Source organism: Hyperolius riggenbachi, chromosome 3 (genome assembly GCF_040937935.1).
Source record: "Hyperolius riggenbachi isolate aHypRig1 chromosome 3, aHypRig1.pri, whole genome shotgun sequence".
Classification (NCBI taxonomy): Eukaryota; Metazoa; Chordata; class Amphibia; order Anura; family Hyperoliidae; genus Hyperolius; species Hyperolius riggenbachi.
In genome coordinates this window covers 347,268,292-347,285,783 of record NC_090648.1, presented here as the reverse complement: position 1 = coordinate 347,285,783, position 17,492 = coordinate 347,268,292, and the positions used below count along the sequence as shown (strand labels likewise).

The window sequence follows — 17,492 nt, the reverse complement described above, 5'->3', positions numbered from 1 at the left end:
ACGTGCCACACCAGCAGCGTGTATATGGCTAATTGAAGTGTGGTGGAAGACAGATGGGCACCACAACACAGGACGGGTAATGTATAAACGCACGCTTACATACACAGTGGTGAGGTGACAGGCTCAGCCAATTCCCAAGCGATTTCATGCTGAAATTGATCAGGAATCGGCCTGTGGTGTATGGGCAGCTGCAACAAACACAATTGCTAACTCCCAGCTAGATCAATTTCCTGCCATTATCTGGTCAGCAGACGCCAGTCAGCCAATCAGGTGAACTATTATACACCCTTTGCCTGCTGTACCAAATCTAGCAGGAATTGAATAAATTGGCATCCAGGTGGGAGGTTTCGGTTGGACGCAGTAGTAGATTGCATCGCTAGCCGGGATGCCCCTTGCAGGCAAGTCTCCCGCATGATCCCCTCCCTAACCACTAACCTGTCAACTGCATTAAAATCACAAACACTGGTCTGCACGACAGTCGGGGGCCCCAGTCCCTCTCATTGGCTGGGGCCCCCAAACCACCATGCGATACCTAGAGGGAAGTGCGGGCAAGCCCTGGACCTCACCTGAATGCTAATTTATGCAATTCCTGCTAGATTTGGTACAACGGGCAAAGAGTGTATAACAGTACACTTAATTGGCTGACTGGCGTCTGCTGACCAGATAAAGGCAGGAAATTGCTCTAGCTGGGAGTTAGCAATTGTGTTTGTTACAATAAGCATTCAGTTTAGAGGCAGTGGGGGCAGGCCTGGCCCTAGACTTTTTGCCGCCTGAGGCAAAAAAAAATTTTCCGCCGCCACCCCCCGCTCTGGGGGGCCGCCGAGCTGGAGGGGTAGCTGGCAGGACGGGGGTATTGGGCCTAGCGGCGGGGAGGGGGTCATACCCCCCCTCCCTCGCCTGGGTCCCCCGAACTGCGCTCCCCTCCAGCCTTACATAGAAGAAGCAGCCGCTATTTGTAAGACGCACGGGCGGGGAGGACTCACCTCTTCCCAGCGTGCGCTCCACTGACATCACTTCCTGCAGCGTTGCAGGAAGTGACGTCAGTGGAGCGCACGCTGGATCGAGGAAGAGGTGAGTCCTCCCCGCCCGTGCCTCTTACAAATAGCGGCTGCTTCTATGTAAGGCTGGAGGGGAGCGGAGGACGGGGGACCCAGGCGAGGGAGGGGGGGGTCCGACCCCCCCTCCCCGCCGCTAGGCCCAATACCCCCGTCCTGCCAGCTACCCCTCCAGCTTGGCGGCCGGCTCCCCGCACGGACGGGCGGATGCCGCCCCTGGAAATTTGCCGCCTGAGGCAAAAGTTTCACCCCGCCTCATGAGCGGGCCGGCCCTGAGTGGGGGGTGAGTTCCCTGGAGGTGAGAGGACCAGGGCTTGCCTGCACTTCCCTCTAGGGATCGCATGGTGGTTTGGGGGCCTCAGCCAGTGAGAGGGAGTGGGGCCCCCCGGCTGTCGTGCAGACCAGTGTTTGTGTATGGGCAGCTGACAGATCTTTCTCTATTCTGATTTGTTTAGAGAGAGATTTGTCTCTTGGTTGAATCTGCCCATCATTGGTAGGTGTATGGCTACCTTAACCACCCTGGCGTTCCATTAACGTGCTAGCTACATGATTCCCTCCTCCCTGCTGCATCCCTCCCACCCTTCCGATCGCCGCCGGCGATCAAACCTACCAGGAAATCCTGTTCTGAACGGGATTTCTTTTAGGGCTTCCTCTGTCGCCATGGTGACGATCATGATGACATCATCGACATTGTGACGTCACAGGGAGTCTTGATCCACCCCTCAGCGCTGCATGGCAATGATTGGCCAGGCTGCGCAGGGGTCCCAGGGGGAGCCTGTTACGCGGCGGGTAGCGGCGGATCGGCAGCGATCGCATACAACACGCAGCTAGCAAAGTGGTAGCTGCGTGTTTTAGAAGAAAAATTGTGCAAATCGGCCCACCAGGGCTGGAGCGGTGCACAGCGGTGGTCATGGATGAGCTGAGCTCGTCGATACCGCCAAGGAGGTTAAGGCTACTTTCACATCAGGACGTTGCGTTTGATGCGACGCTAAGGTCGCACAACGTGCCCCTAACTCAATGCATTGTGCACTATAACTTGGACGTTATAGTGCATTCTTTAGCCCTGCTTTTGGTGTGCTGTTTTCGCTGCATAGTGATGGCATGAAAACGGCGCATGCGTTACATAAAAAAATAAATAAATTACTGAGCATGTGCAACACAACTAACACAGCCGATTCATTGCTAAACGCTCAGCGTGCAGCACTGTCTAATAACTCCGCACGTTACACACAAACGCAACGTGTGCACTGTGAATGTCGCACAGACTTTAGTATTGCTGTGCGTAAAAATTTACACATTGAACCTGTATTGCGTAAAAATGTATGTGTTAATGTTCCTGCACTAGCGGGAATGCGTAAAAATGTACGGAATGCGGCCCGCCGACCTCCGAGGTCGGCAAGCTGCCAGCGGGGGACTGGAGCAGTGAGTGACTACGAGGGCACAGGATGGCTGCATGGGGCTGGTAGAAGTCCCAGGTAAGTGTAACTCATTTTTTTTATTTTGCTTGAACCTTCCCTTTAAAGCTATTGGTACTTATCCGTTAGCCGGGCGCATCCGGCAGGTGGCGCTAATTACTATTCCCCCCTCCAGGCCGACATGGATAGTAGGGAAAGATGTAACTCTGGTGGAGTTTTGTTGCCACCTAGAGGATGCGCCCGGCTAACGGATAAGTACCAAGCCATTTTCACTGTGTTTTTTTAAGGTGCTGAGCATAGAATGAGCAAGAGAACAAAAAGAGTTTAGTGTCAAAGAAGCCTGAATTGCAAAGAAACCAGAAAAAAAAAAGCAAAAGTGGAGCAGCATAGAAAAATGGAAAGAAGTCTGAATCCTTTCAGAGTTCCCCAACCCTGTCCTCCTCAAGGCCCACCAAGAGTCCAACAATGAAGGCAGAAACAGGTGTGTTGGGAGCTTGTACTAGAGCTATCTGCTCTCTGATTTATTCCAGTCTATGTTCACAGCTTCCACTGTGTTCAGCTCAGATATTGTTTATCTTATTGGTCTGCAGACATGGACAGCCCTATTGAAAGATGCCCAACTGCATGAGCTCTTTTTTCTCGAGAAAAGACAGTGTCTTGGAGCAGTGCTGTCATTTTCACCTGGATTTGAAGCCTTCTACAAGTTTATTTGGTGGTCTTTTCTGAAGCAAGTTTTCCTTTCAAATCTTTTCAAACTTTACAATGGAGATATGTGACTTTCCAATATGGGAATGGCTCAGGAGAAAACTTATGAATTTGTTTTTGGGAAAACTTAATTAATTTTCCATTGAGTGAGTTGCATTTATGACCATGGATAAAGTATTTCATTTGAAATTAGGACGATGGTATGTGTGCATAAGGGGCAGGCCATTTAATATGACTGACAACACACTGATTGCTCTTTTGAAAGTGTTCCGCTGTAGATGTTAAGTATGATGGACGAAGAGAACTTTGTATGACCAGAGCTGATGGCTCAGGTGGTTGGAGGTCTGGCTTGCTGTGTTGGAGACCTGAGTTCAAGCCCCTTACTAGGCAAGTTTAACTTGGAGGGGGGAAAAAAAAATGTACATTATTAGGTGGGATTCCTAGGTAGGAAAGAGTGGAGGGGGGAAAAAAAGAAGAAAAGGTGTTGGGGAAATTTTTTTTACTAAGTATGAAAGTGGGCTCCAAATATTGTCAGATGGATAGACCACATAGGCATGGGGTAAGGGAAGAGGCCCCAAGCTATCTGGTGTCATTGACACATGTTACAGGTACTCCTCTCGTACCTGGGACTCAGGAGCTGAGGTGACTTGTCCATGGGCCACAAGGTCTTCACTCAGAGGGGTTGATCTCAGGCTTCTCAGCAGAGCTGTCAGAGTCCAGGATTGAACTCAGGTTTCACAGCAGTGCTGTCAGAGACCTTTACCTCTGAGCTATCTCCTTCTCCTGACTATATGTGCTCGTCCATTATATTTCACAAGTAGAACAGCTTGACAGCTGAGCTTAATAAAGAGAAGATCAGAATCTCCAACACTACATCAGGATTGAACTCAGGTTTCTCAGCACTGCTGCCAGACACCCATACCTCTGAGCTATCTCCTTCTCCTGATTATATGTGCTCGTCCATTATATTTCACAAGTAGAACAGCTTGACGGCTTAATAAAGAGACAATAAGATCAGAATCTCCACCAGTGTCCATCAGGATTGAACTCAGGTTCCTCAGCACTGCTGCCAGACACCCATACCGCTGAGCTATCTCCTTCTCCTGACTACAAATGCTCGTCCATCATACTTCACATTCACCAGGAAATCCCAAGTTTATAAAGAGGTGACAGGAGTTAAACCCATAACTCTAGTGCACTACTCAGCCTTGAGCAGATCCCTAATGCCTGAGCCACCTCAGAATCAGGAGAATTGTTTAAGATTATCCATGAACTCTAGCTGGGAATGAAAGCCAACACCAGGATCGAACCTGGCTCACCAAAACTTTAACTCAGAGGGTGAGGTTTCACTCCACTAAGCTATACCACAGGCAGAGATTTAAGGCCATGTACAATAATGAAGGCATTCAAGCTGGATATTACAAATGAAAAAAAATAACTCCAGAGCTATTAAAGTGTTAAAGAGGAACTGTAACATAAAAAGATCCCCTGGGGGGTACTCACCTCGGGTGGGGGAAGCCTCCGGATCCTAATGAGGCTTCCCACGCCATCTTCCATCCGTCAGGGGTCTCGCTGCAGCCCTCCGTGGAGTCCGGGCAGCGGTGACGTCAATATTTACCTTCCTGGCTCCTGCGCAGGCGCTCTGACGGCTGTCGGCTCCGAACTACACGGAAATACCCGATCGCCGTCGGGTCCGCTCTACTGCGCAGGCGCAAGTTTCCTGCGCCTGCGCAGTAGAGCGGACCCGAATGAGATCGGGTATTTCCGTGTAGTTCGGAATGGAAAGCCGCCACAGCGCCCCCGCTGGAGCCAGCAAAGGTAAATATTGAAATGACAGTCGGCACAGTCGCCGGCTGTTCGGAGGGCTGCGGAGAGACCCCCGTGGGACAGAGGACGGCGTGGGAAGCCTCATTAGGATCCGGAGGCTTCCCCCACCCGAGGTGAGTACCCCCCAGGGGATCTTTTGAATGTTACAGAGTCTCTTTAAGCCACATCACAGACTAAGGATGGATTTACATTATGCGTCGCACTGTGTTGCCACTTGTGAATTTACAGCCCATTTAGTTGTAAGAGCGTGTTCGCATCTCTGCATTGTAATGGATCAGGTTATCGTAACAGGCTTTCTATTGTTCATTTCTGGATAAGGTGTGCAAAAACGAGCACATTGCGGCTGTTTAATACAACGCATTTAGTGTAAACTTAGCCTAAGGGGCTACTCAGCACTAACACAAGACCCACACTATTCAATTGGTGGAGAGTATCCTCCTGTTTACCTGGTCTACCACCTTAGAGATCTTCTCCAGTACTGATTTTGACACGGCTCCTGTTTTATATCAAAATGATTGTCTAAACGATAACTGTAGATGTTAAACTTTAGTCTGGTGATGGTAGGTAGGCAAATGAGTAACTCGGAGGCAGTACAGTGGCGTGTCCGCACAGACTCTAGCCTGCCTGATGTACAATCTATAGAGCCTCATGGAATTGAACACAATGTCACAAAAGTGCAGATGCAGCAGTAGATCCTCTATTGGCAGAAGTTGCCATTAATACGTCATGCTGGACTAAAAGTATGCATCTTGGCTCATCGGGTTTTTTTTTCACAGAGACACTTTTGTTCTTATGAGAAATTCTCTCCCTCTTGCAGCATTTGGTCCTTTAGTTTGGTCCTCCACAATCAATCAAGTTTCCCACCTGATCTTGTAAAAGTCCTATATTCTCTACCTTCTTTCTTTTAGGCCTCTTTCACAGTGCGACGTTAAAGTCGCACGTTACAAAATATTTTAACGCAGAGCAACCCACAGCAATGCAAAGTCTGTGCGACATTCACAGTGCACACATTGCGTTAGTGTGTAACATGTAGCGTTATTAGAAAGTGCTGCATGCTGTGCGTTTAGCAATGAATCTGCTGCGTTACTTGTGTTGCACATGCTCAGTAATGTTGTTTTTTTTTTTTTTTTTTAAATGTTCAGCATGCGCCGTTTTTGCTCCATAGTAAATACATTTTCTAACGTGCGACTTTAACGTCGCACTGTGGAAGTGTATATGCGTTGCGTTAGGGCCGCGTTGTGTGACCTTAATGTTGCATCAAACGCAACGTCCTACTGTGAAAGTAGCCTGAGGGCCCGTTTCCACTAGAGCGAATCTGCATGCGTTTTCTGCATGCAGATGCGCATAACCAATACAAGTGGATAGTTCTGTTTCCACTTGTCAGGATTTCTTAGCGTTTTTATGTGCAGAAAAAATCTGCACGACAGAGCCATCAGAATTCGTACACCGCAAAGCAGTGTGCGAATCGCATACAATGTAATTAAATAGGAAAAATGCATGCGTTTTTGCCATGCGGTTTTGTGTAAAAACAATGTAAAAAGCACACCAGCATTGACATGGTTAAAAATGCTTGTCCACAAACCGCATGCAAAATCGCAGATGTGTTTTCCGCTCTGGCATCATACCGCACCAATGGAAACGTACCCTTAGAGTTCATATATTTGTAAAACTTTTTGGGGATTTGATTTTATATCACTTTTTCTTCTGCATCCAGTTTCGCAAGTCTGATTACTTTTCTTTCTTTTTTTTTGCAGTTTTTGTTACATTCCCTATAATTCATTAGTACAGCTGCAGTCTCCTCATTCTTTAGGCACTAAAGGCTTTCTTTTTACACTTAATCATGTCTAAAACATTATTATTATTTATCCATACTGGCCTTTTTTTTGTGTTATTTCCATATGTACATTCTGCAATAGTCATTAAGAAGGTTTGCTATTTACTTTGTGTCCTTGCCCTGTAATTTACTCTCCCAGTCTTAGGGCTGGTGCACACCAGAGCAGTTCTGAAGCGTTTTTTAAAACGCTTGCAGGGGGATAACCGCTTGGTTAATGAAAGTAAATGGGATGGTGCACACCAGAGCGGGTTGTTTTTTCCACAAACGCAAACTTGGGGGCTGCAGCATTTTTTAGACTTCTGAGGCATTTCTGCCTCAATGTTAAAGTATAGGAAAGTAGAAAACCGCCCTGAAAACCGCTAGATCAGAGCAGTTTTCCAGGCGTTTTTGTTACAGAAGCTGTTCAGTAACAGCTTTACTGTAACAATATTTGTAATCTGCTATACAAAAACGCTCAAAACAACGCTAGGCATGTTGCTGAGTAGAATCGCTCTGAAATCTGCTTCAAAAACCTCTGGCGTTTTGCGGATCTGCTAGAGGTTTTTGGTGGGCACTGAGCTTCTTAAAGTTAGCCTTTTTAAATTAATTCAAAATTTTATCCATAAAAGCTGAAGGATATTAATTATTAGCCTTCTGCAAAGCACTAATCAGAAGTTCTTCTTCAGCCCAGGGGTGTTGATGCTCATGTCTTATTACTAGGGATGATCAATAAGATGCAAATATTTCTGAGTTCATGCAGCATTATGTAAATGGTTATGCAAATATATTCAGCTTGAAAATGGACCAGTCAGTTTAAACCTTGGTGGGACTTAATTGGTCTATTTTCAAGCTGCATATATTTGCATAAATATTTACATAAATATTTGCATCTCATTGATCACATGTATTTATTACCACTGATCGGTCCATTATGTGCAATCTCCGGGCTCAGGTCATGTGATCCTACACCAGGGCATCAGCAGATGGCAGCACTGCTCCTACACACTGTACTACCTACATTTGACACAAAATTATTGTGTGCGAAGTAGGTGATAGGGGAACTGAAGAGAGGTATATGGAGGCTACCATGTTTATTTCCTTTTAAGCTATACCAGTTACCTGGCAGCCCTGCTGATCCTCTGCCTCTAATACTATTAGCCATAGCCCCTGAACAAGCATGCAGCAGATCAGGTGTTTCAGACTTTAAAGTCAGATCTGACAAGACTAGCTGCATGCTTGTTTGTGGTGTTATTCAGATACTACTGCAGAGAAAAAGACCAGCAGGGCTGCCAGGCAACTGGTATTGATTAAAAGGAAATAAATATGGCAGCCTCCGTATACCACTTACTTCAGTTCCCCTTTAAGGGAGAAGTGATAACTGGGCCAGCCAGCACACTTGTTGTGCAGTCCATTTGTAGGTTCATGGAGGGCAAGGTCTAGGGTGCCATGACATCTGCCTATAGGCTCCTGTGATGTAAATCTGGGTCTGGCCCTAACTGTAGGTAAAACATGCCTCAAACGCTTTTGTTGAAATAAAGGGGAACTGTAGTAAGAGGTATACGGAGGCTGCCATATTTATTTCCTTTTAATCAATACCAGTTGCCTGGCAGCCCTGCTAGTCTATTTCTCTGCAGTAGTATCTGAATAACACCAGAAATAAGCATGCAGCTAGTCTTGTCAGATCTGACTTAAGGCCTGGTGCACACCAGAGGAGTTTTTCTGAGCGTTTTGAGTTTGTAAATCTGCTGCTAATTTTATCCTATGTGTCTGTGCACACTGGAGCAATGAGGTTTTGTAATAAAAAAACCCCATAGCATTACATTGGGAAGAGCTTTTGAAACCTCTAGCGTTTGGGCGCTAGAGGTTTCAAAAGCTCCTCCCAATGTAATGCTATGGGGCTTTTTACAAAACCTCATTGTTCCAGTGTGCACAGACACATAGGATAACATTAGCAGCAGATTTAAAAACTCAAAACGCTCAGAAAAACTCCTCTGGTGTGCACCAGGCCTTAAAGTCTGAAACACCTGATCTGCTGCATGCTTGTTCAGGGGCTATGGCTAATGGTATTAGAGGCAGAGGATCAGCACAGCTGCCAGGCAACTGGTATTGCTTAAAAGGAAATAAACATGGCAGACTCCATATACCTCTCTTCAGTTCCCCTTTAATTCCCTTGCCCATCATAGGTAGCTACAAGTGTCTTTCAGCATTAGGTAGCCAGAGGAACCCTCAGTATTAAGTAGCTAGTAGTTCGGAAAGTGACAGAATTCAGGGAAAGTTTGGTAGTAGGTGTTATGTAGTCATGTTTGAATTTGGAAGAAAGGATACCCTACCAAAGGAAGGAGAAAGCTGAAGAGATTGCTTACTGGCAGTCATTATTGAAAAGGGAAGTTGAAGTTATTTGTGGAGGCAAAAATATCACTGGACAAGAAGTGAGACCGAGATGAGAGTTCAGTTTAGGCTCATGTACACATGAATGAATATGAATTCAGATTAAAAAAAAATAGCTTACCAAACATTGAAAAACATATGGTATGCTCTGGCAATGTATTTCAAACAAACATTTTGGGTATCCAGCATTGATATAGGTTAATGGCTAAACTTGCACAAATCTACAGTGACCAGATTTTTCTAGGCCAGGAAGTGGTGGTGGTGGGGTGGATACATCAGTCGGTGCACTGACAGGTGTGGCTATGACGTGACCTGTGAAGAGCTACCTAATGTAATGGTGAGACAGTGACCCTAAAAAGTAATTAGACAATGTTACCCAAACACTAAGTAGTTTTTCTCAAAAGGTGTGGTGAAATTGGAGATTCACATCACAGATGTACAGACAATAAATCTGTGTGATGCTATTTATTAATATATCATGTAGTTCAGAAACCGTTCCATCTGACACATGAAATGCAACAACCGTTACCTCAAACGATATTCTGCAACCAGGAAAGGCGGCAAACATTACCTCCCACACCGGTTTAAATGCAGGTAAACATTATATGGGACTTGATTCACTAAGACAAATAGCATGCCTTATCACAGTTAACATGCCTTATCAGAGTAGCAAAGCGAGCGCTACAAGCGTATGCCTGCTAATTGAAAATGCCGAGAGCTCCACGCCTCCTGCCCTGAGCCCCTGTGGGTCTAATCACTTTAAAGGACATTATCCCCACACTTTTATTGGCCCAATAGGCTGCCTGTCAAGTGCCATGCAGCCTATTGGACAAAAGTGCAGAGATAATGTCCTTTAAAGTGATTGGACCCGCAGAGGCTCAGGGCTGGATGAGTGGAGCTCATCATTGCCAATTAGCAGGCATAAGTTTGCAGCGCTCTCTATGCTACTCTGATAAGGTGTGTTAACTCTGATAAGGCATGCTATTTGTCTTAGTGAATCAAGCCCATGAAATGCAGCAAACGGTACCTTTGACATGTGAAATGCACATACCGTGTTTCCCCGAATTTAAGACCTACTCTGAAAAGAAGACCTAGCTTATATTTCGAGTAGGCTCGAAATATATGCCATCCTCCTTATACAAGACCTAGTGTCAGGGACATAGCCAGCGCTGGGGACCTGCGCCCTGACCCACCCGCTTTACATCTTAAGTTCTCTGCTCCCAGTCCCCTCCATTAAGAAAGTCCGGATCTTCTGCCGCTTATCCTCCGCATAAATTACACCGCAGATCAGCGGTGACGTCAGCCATGTAGTCCGGTAAAAGCGCCGCCCTGAAGTAAACAGAAATAACTTCCTGTACAGGGGAGCGCTTACCAGACTACATGAGCTGCCTTTACCACTAATCCGCGGTGTGAATTATGCAGAGGAAAAGCAGCAGGGGATCCGGACTTTAACGGAGGGGACCGGGAGCCGAGAACTTAAAAGGTAAAGTGAGCAGGCGGGAACTGAGAAGGCAAAGCAGCGGGCAGGCAGGCAGGCAGATCAGTTTCTATACAATGGGGATTTAGCTATAGCCAGGAGGAATCTGGCTATATACTAAAGGGAGATCTGGCTACCCCCCAGAATGTAAGACCTCCCCGAAAATAAGCCCTAGCACATCTTCTGAAGGACAAATTAATATAAGACAGGGTCTTATTTTCGGGGAAACACAGTACATTATCCCACATATATGAAATGCAGCAAATGTTCCCCCACTGGGTGCTGGTGGGGTGAGAGGGTGACACTGGGTGAGATGCCACTGGGTGGTGGGAGGTTGACAGTGGGGAGGAGAGGAGGGTAACACTGGGAAAGCACACCTACCTTCTTCCCTCGTGGCCCACCTCACTGGGAGGGTGCCCTACCTCCTCCTCTGTCCCCTTGTGGCATGGCTCGCTGGAAGGGCGCCCCCACATTCTTTTTTCACACAAACAAGCAGTATTCCGGGGGCAGAGTTGGGAACAGAAGCTGATGTTTGTACTGGAGGCGGATCAGATGAGTGGAGGTGATGGTGGAAATGCGGATCGGAGGGTGGAGAGGGATCATAGGGTAAGGTGTTAGATCAGAGGGTGGAGGAGGCAGAGCACGCAGGCCACACAGAGTTCTGGGATGTGTCCTGGGTAACGTGGGACGTCTGGTCACCATAACAAATCCCTACTCATTTGCAGTATGGCTTTAATTGTGCAGGGATCTGCAGTAATCCAAGGTTCACTGCACATTTCTGAAATACATGTGCCAGACATGCAGCACCTTCTGGCTGGTTAACTTGATTACTGTGCAATACATTGTACAGTAGCTAATTATTATTATTTATTTTTTAGGGCATGTTAAAACAGTAAATTATCTTGGTATCAAATAATACCATGTGTTCACCCTGAGGTTGGGACCAGAAGAATCTGGTCACTGTAGTTTAGTGTAAGACCAATACAGGCCTGATGTAGAGATTATTAGCCACCTTTTGTATAGTTGTGCATGTCTTCTTCAGAATGCACATATTTACAGGTTTTCCATATTTATTTATTATAAAGCATTAGCATAATTAAATAGGATGCATGTGGACACCATTGGTAGCACTTTTGTAACCGCATCTTACTTGTAACGTTATTCGTGTAAGCTAATGCAACACTGTCAGTGTCACTAGAAGTCTAGGTCTATTAGAAACAGCATCTGGTGTAAATTCTACACTTGTAATTCTTCAGTGAGGCTTGCATAGTATTTGCAGTCAAGCAGCTCCCCCATGTGGTTCAAGTGTGTTTTACCAGTCTTATACAGCAACTTAGAAGCAAAGATAATGTATTAGGACAACTGAAGTAAGAATATGGAGGCTGCCACATTTCCGTCTAAAAAATACCAGTTGCCTGGCAGCCCTGCTGATCTGTTTGGCTGCAGTAGTGTCTGAATAACACCAGAAACAAGCATGCAGCTAATCTTGTCAGATCTGACCGTGTCAAACACCTGATCAGCATATGCTTGTTCAGGGTCTATGGTGATAAAAGGCTAATAAAAGTATTAGAGGCAGAGGACCAGTAGGACAGTCAGGCAACTGGTATTGCTTAAAAGGACGGTGGGCAGCACGGTGGCGTAGTGGTTAGCTCTCTCGCCTTGCAGCGCTGGGTCCCTGGTTCGAATCCCAGCCAGGGCACTATCTGCAAAGAGTTTGTATGTTCTCTCCGTGTCTGCGTGGGTTTCCTCCGGGCACTCCAGTTTCCTCCCACATTCCAAAAACATACGGATAAGTTAATTGGCTCCCCCTAAAATTGTCCCTAGACTACAGTACTTACACTACATAATATAGACATATGGCAATGGTAGGGATTAGATTGTGAGCTCCTTTGAGGGACAGTTAGTGACAAGAGATAGATAGATATAGATATATATATATATTCCACTGTACAGCGCTGCATAATATGTCGGCGCTATATAAATACTAAATCATAATAAAATAATAATAAAAGGAAATAAATATGGCAGTTTTCACATCCCTCTCGTTACAGTTGTCCTTTAAAAAGTGAGCTTTCGAAAAGCTGCCAGTTTTTTTCTTCTTCATGTAACTGCTCTGTACATTACCTGAAAAAGAAACTCAAGGGATTTAAAAGCTTCATTTTTTTCAAACTATTGTTATTCAATAAATTAGATTGTTGTTTTCTTTATATCTGCAGAGAAAAAAATGTAATGGGTTCTTTATCCCAGCAATGAGTAATGCATACATGAAAGAAAAGCCAAGTTTCCTGCTTCCATGAGGCATGATTTATGTTCCACTAATACATTTATTTTTTAAAAAGCATAGAAATATTAAAGCTTCCCATCAGCATCAAAGAGGATTCCCAGATTTCATAGCGAGAAAGCTTTTTTTTTTGGGGGGGGGGGGGGGGGGGGATATTTTACTGTTCAAGTAAAACCAAACACACGAGAGGCACTTTTTAAAGACTTTATTTGTCATAAACAATTTTGTACAGTAACATTGCACTGTGATTTCCTGATTGGCCGCTGAGGTCAGTGCAGCGGCATGAAGTGCGGACGGCTGGAGAGGCAAAAACCTGCCACGTCAGACCTGCAATTTTTGGACATGTACACATCCTGAAAACATTCACAATTTTAAGGGACACATGTTAAGAAAAAAAAAAAAGCAGCACTTAACCTGCTTTTAGTCAAGAGGAGAACAGAGAAGTATAATGTGTACTGGCCTGATATTCAAGATAAGTAGAGACATACTGTAATGCAACTGCAACTTAAAAACAAAATGGCAGAAATCCTGCTGACAATGACAAAACAAAACATTAACACTAGGAAGTGGTATGCAAAACGAAGAGGTAAGCAGTGGCTGAAAGAATAAGCTGCCAGCTTACCCCACCACAGTAATTAATCAGTGGTGATGGTAGCCAGCAGGGGGGCAGTATGAGATTACTGCCCTGTGACAAATGCCTTACCTGCAAAACATACAGGTCAATGTGGCCGATTTACGAAGGTTGGACAATCCAAGCAGTCAAGAAAGATTGGTTTAGATTTTTGTTTTCTCTAAAAAGTGCAAATGTTTGGAGCCATTGCGTGAGTCATATCAGAATATAGTAAGACTTGCTGAAGAAATTAGAGAGAAAGTGCTACTACTGTCTCAGGTAAGCAGCCACAACAAAAAGTTATCTTTAGTAAACAGAATAGAACCTTTTTTCTTCATTTGAAAAAAAAAAAAAAAAAAAAAAAAAAAAAGGTATGCACACAACTGCTAAATTACTAACTTTTCTGATCACCCCTCCCCATGTTCTCATATGACTCAGGCAGGGAATGCAAACGTTTAGCAGGTTTGTTTACATCGCATTGTCATTCTAGGTTTGCTGAATCATTTATGTTCTCGAACCATAGAAAACTGACTCCTCAATGTGCTGAAAAGGAGAGAATTGTGTAAGTGAATAATCTGTGTGACTATAAAAATGTTGCATTTAGCAGAGGCAAACATGTGTAGATTTCCATCACGTACAGCTGAGAGCACCATTTCACGTTGCAAAAGGACTACTCCATTGAGTATAAAGTCCTTCACCCCAGCAGGAGTCAGTCACGTTTCTGAGACCCCAAGGCATTGTTGGTCCTACAGAACTAGAAGGCTGCAGCCCAGAGTATATCCACTGCCTCTTTCCTCAGGCAGCTATGTGACATCTATCAGCCATGGAGCTGAAATGTAAAACCTGCTGGAAAGTTAAATTTTGTTGTAGATTGTTGAGAAGACTATAACTGAATGAGGCAGTTTGTAGGTTCATTTGTGCATCGATTCCATCATTTACACAACACAGTGACCACAAACAAGGTGAAAAACAGTGGATCAATGGACAAAAAAAAAAAAGACAAAATTCTCCAACATTCTCAGCTTAGAAACAAGTATAGAAGCATACATTTGAATGAAAACAAAAATCATTACCTTTACACAGTATTCCTACTGACTATACAGCCTCTATTAAAAAAAACAAAAAAAAAAAAAACGGAATGTAGCTTCAAGGCATAGAATGTTTTTGTCTGTTTCTCAACAGAAAATCACACTGATGAGCAGCAAAAGTAACAAAAATAAAAGTAGAGGCAGACGATTTGTTGCTCTGCATCTTTCCTTACAGCCCAGGTAAGTCTAATTAGTGACTGGCAGTTCATGAATGAGGATGTACAGAGCTTTGGGTTGTGTGGACCTTATCTTACCAGGTCAGTAAGGATCTAAAGTCACCATACCATACACAAGCATACAAGGGATGCCTCAACCATAACAGTGTCATGAATAAAACATTCAACATATCTGCTAAAAGAAAAAAAAAAGTTTGTCAAATACAATTGACTAGTTCCCTTTTTTACTATACAAAGACCTGTTGACCTTTCATAAAAAAGGTGCATCAGACTGCTGGCAGTGTATAAAAAAAATGTTTTGACATAAAGACTGCAACAAATGTTCCATATGTAAAACATACTACAACAGTGATGAGGACAGGAAATCAAGGCTGTTAGGGAAGCCTATTAGTAAGGGGGGCAGGGGGAGGGAATGGATGTGGATGCCAATTTAACAACAAGGAGCTGAAGCAACCACAGCATCAGGATAGGGTCAAAAACTAGTTAAAAAAATAATTAAGAGTCAATACTACCCCACCCTTGGCATAGTGGTATTGCCGCATGGCAGAACCCACTGGAATGGAGTGGGGATATCCAAGCTATGCAACACTGTTTACAGTTTGCTTGGAGGGTATCTTATTGTAACCAGTTGCCAAAGTCTGTGCCTTTCCTAGTACAAAGTAATCAATGTACAAATCCCCCCTCCCTTCCACCCCCTCAAAATTCAATAAAATTCACATTGGCAGCTTAGGGCACAGAGTGATCAATACCAAACCACAAAGCTGCCATGGTTCCAGTGTTTGACAATACAAGGTTCAGAGGTGGACGCCTCACACCATCTTAGAAGTAGTCTGAAGAAGTCCTTTCCAGATTCATGGTTTTGAGGACTTTTGTTGATGTTGAGCTAAAAAGTGGTGTAGGTTTACAGTCTCTCCATCTTTGTTATATACATATAGAATATATAATTATAAATATAAATCATTGTCACACTGCCCATTTGCATCATACATGCACTTAGTTACACTTGGACTTCCAACGTCAGCCCCTCCATGCCCAAGAAGGGAGGGAAGATTAGGCTGGATGTGGGCTTGTTGCACAAAATTCTCCTATGAGCAGAGGGGAACATGGATGGCTTTCAGTCATCCGGTTTCTGGTCTGCCATTGTCCTGTGAAAAATACTATGGAGAAGAGAGGCAATCCAGTATTCGTTTATGCTGAATATCCTCTGTGATGTTATGATGCAGTCCTGAACACCAGGCTCAGTCTTCAGAGGCCTCAGGTGCATACAGGGCAATGTGTCACCAGTTTGCCTTCACAGCTTTTATATCACTAATTAAATTCTGAGCCAGGCAGATTCCAAAAATCTGAAAGACAAAAAAAAATGAATTACAATGAAAATAGAGGGCAACTTTATACCTTTATGTATTAACATGAATTGGAGAAAGTACACTTATACACTTAACACAGACAAAACTTTTTTAAACCCAAATTACATCGTTTTTTAAAAGTATGCATGCTATGGGATACTGAAGCAAAGAAATATCACTCAGTTTTCCCCCGCAACACTCCACTGAATTCTATCTGGTATTAGAATTCCTTCCCCCAGTCTTAAATGCAGCTAGGCAGTTCTGAGGGCATAATGGCAAGCTCAGCCCAATTAACAAAAGAGAAGTAGGAGGAGGCACCCCAGGGATGGAAAATAATTAAAAACTCTTTAAAAATGTTTTTAAAATCATGTAGCTAGCCTAGCGCTAGCTACATGATAGCCGCTGTGCAGCGGCATCCCCCCCACCCCTTCCAATCGCCTCCGGCGATCAGAGCAAACAGGAAATCCAGGTGGTGGATGGCTTGCTCTGGTGGTGTGAGTGCTGGAGTGTTGTATGTGAGCCAGCCCTGAGCTCTAAAGCTCGGGGTGACCCATGCTTCACTCCTTTCTCATGTGGTGGCCCCAAGTTAATGCGCATGTAGCAGAACGCAATGGACGTTGAGGTAAATGCCTGTTTTTAATATTGGGAGCTGGGTGGGGACGGCTCTCCTCGGTGCTGGCCATGCTTGGGGGGGGGGGGGTCGCCTGCGCCACCCCGCCTCCCCTCAGGGGTGCCGCTGTGGTTCCCAGGCAGTGAGAGAGCCTGGGACCCCGCGGTCCCCCCGGTTGTATGGGGGCATTGGGAAGCCTCCCAGTGGCACTCCTGGATAGTGCTAATGTAGCATGAACTAATTCCTGCAGGGCGACCGTTTTGCGGTATTGGTTCTTTTGACCCTGCATAGTTTGGCATGCGAAAGCAAATGCACATTTGCATGAGCATTGCCTCATGAATAGCCAGTTAGGCCTGACTTGCTAGGGTTAAACTTGGTTTTTGAGCCTGCATACATTTTCTCATGGAAAGCAAACAGGAAATCCCGTTCAGAACAGGATTACCTGTTTGGCTTCCCCCATCGCCATGGCGACGATCGGGATGACGTCATCCACGTCATCGCGTCTGGGGGAGTCCCGATCCACCCCTTACCGTAGCCTGGCGGTGATTGGCCAGGCTGGGCAAGGGGTCTGGGGGGGAGGCGGGGGTTGGCGCGACGGGTAGCGGCGAATTGGCGTGGAACGGCGGGCGATCGGGTAGTACACACAGCTAGTAAAGTGCTAGCTGCGTGTAACAGAAAAAATGTATGCAAATCAGCCCACC

The 17,492-nt window shown here is 45.1% G+C and overlaps 1 protein-coding gene and 1 long non-coding RNA gene across 3 annotated transcripts in view; one reads left to right on the top strand and one right to left on the bottom strand.

Annotated features, from left to right (window-relative positions):
- Positions 1 to 17,492, top strand: part of LOC137563934 (uncharacterized) — a 198,310-nt gene that overhangs the window by 83,396 nt on the left and 97,422 nt on the right. The window contains exon 1 of one of the 2 annotated variants that reach the window (XR_011030472.1): positions 14,772 to 14,839. The exons of the other annotated variant lie outside the window; for it this stretch is intronic. This is a non-coding gene — a long non-coding RNA (uncharacterized lncRNA). Of the gene's footprint in view, positions 1 to 14,771; positions 14,840 to 17,492 lie in introns of those variants that run through there. 2 annotated transcript variants of the gene reach the window in all.
- The window catches only part of TSPAN17 (tetraspanin 17), a 106,216-nt gene continuing 101,875 nt past the window's right edge, over positions 13,152 to 17,492 (bottom strand). The window contains exon 8 of the mRNA XM_068277045.1: positions 13,152 to 16,178. Within this exon, the coding sequence (XP_068133146.1) occupies positions 16,113 to 16,178 (66 nt within the window). The 3' untranslated portion in view covers positions 13,152 to 16,112. The remainder of the gene's footprint in view (positions 16,179 to 17,492) is intronic.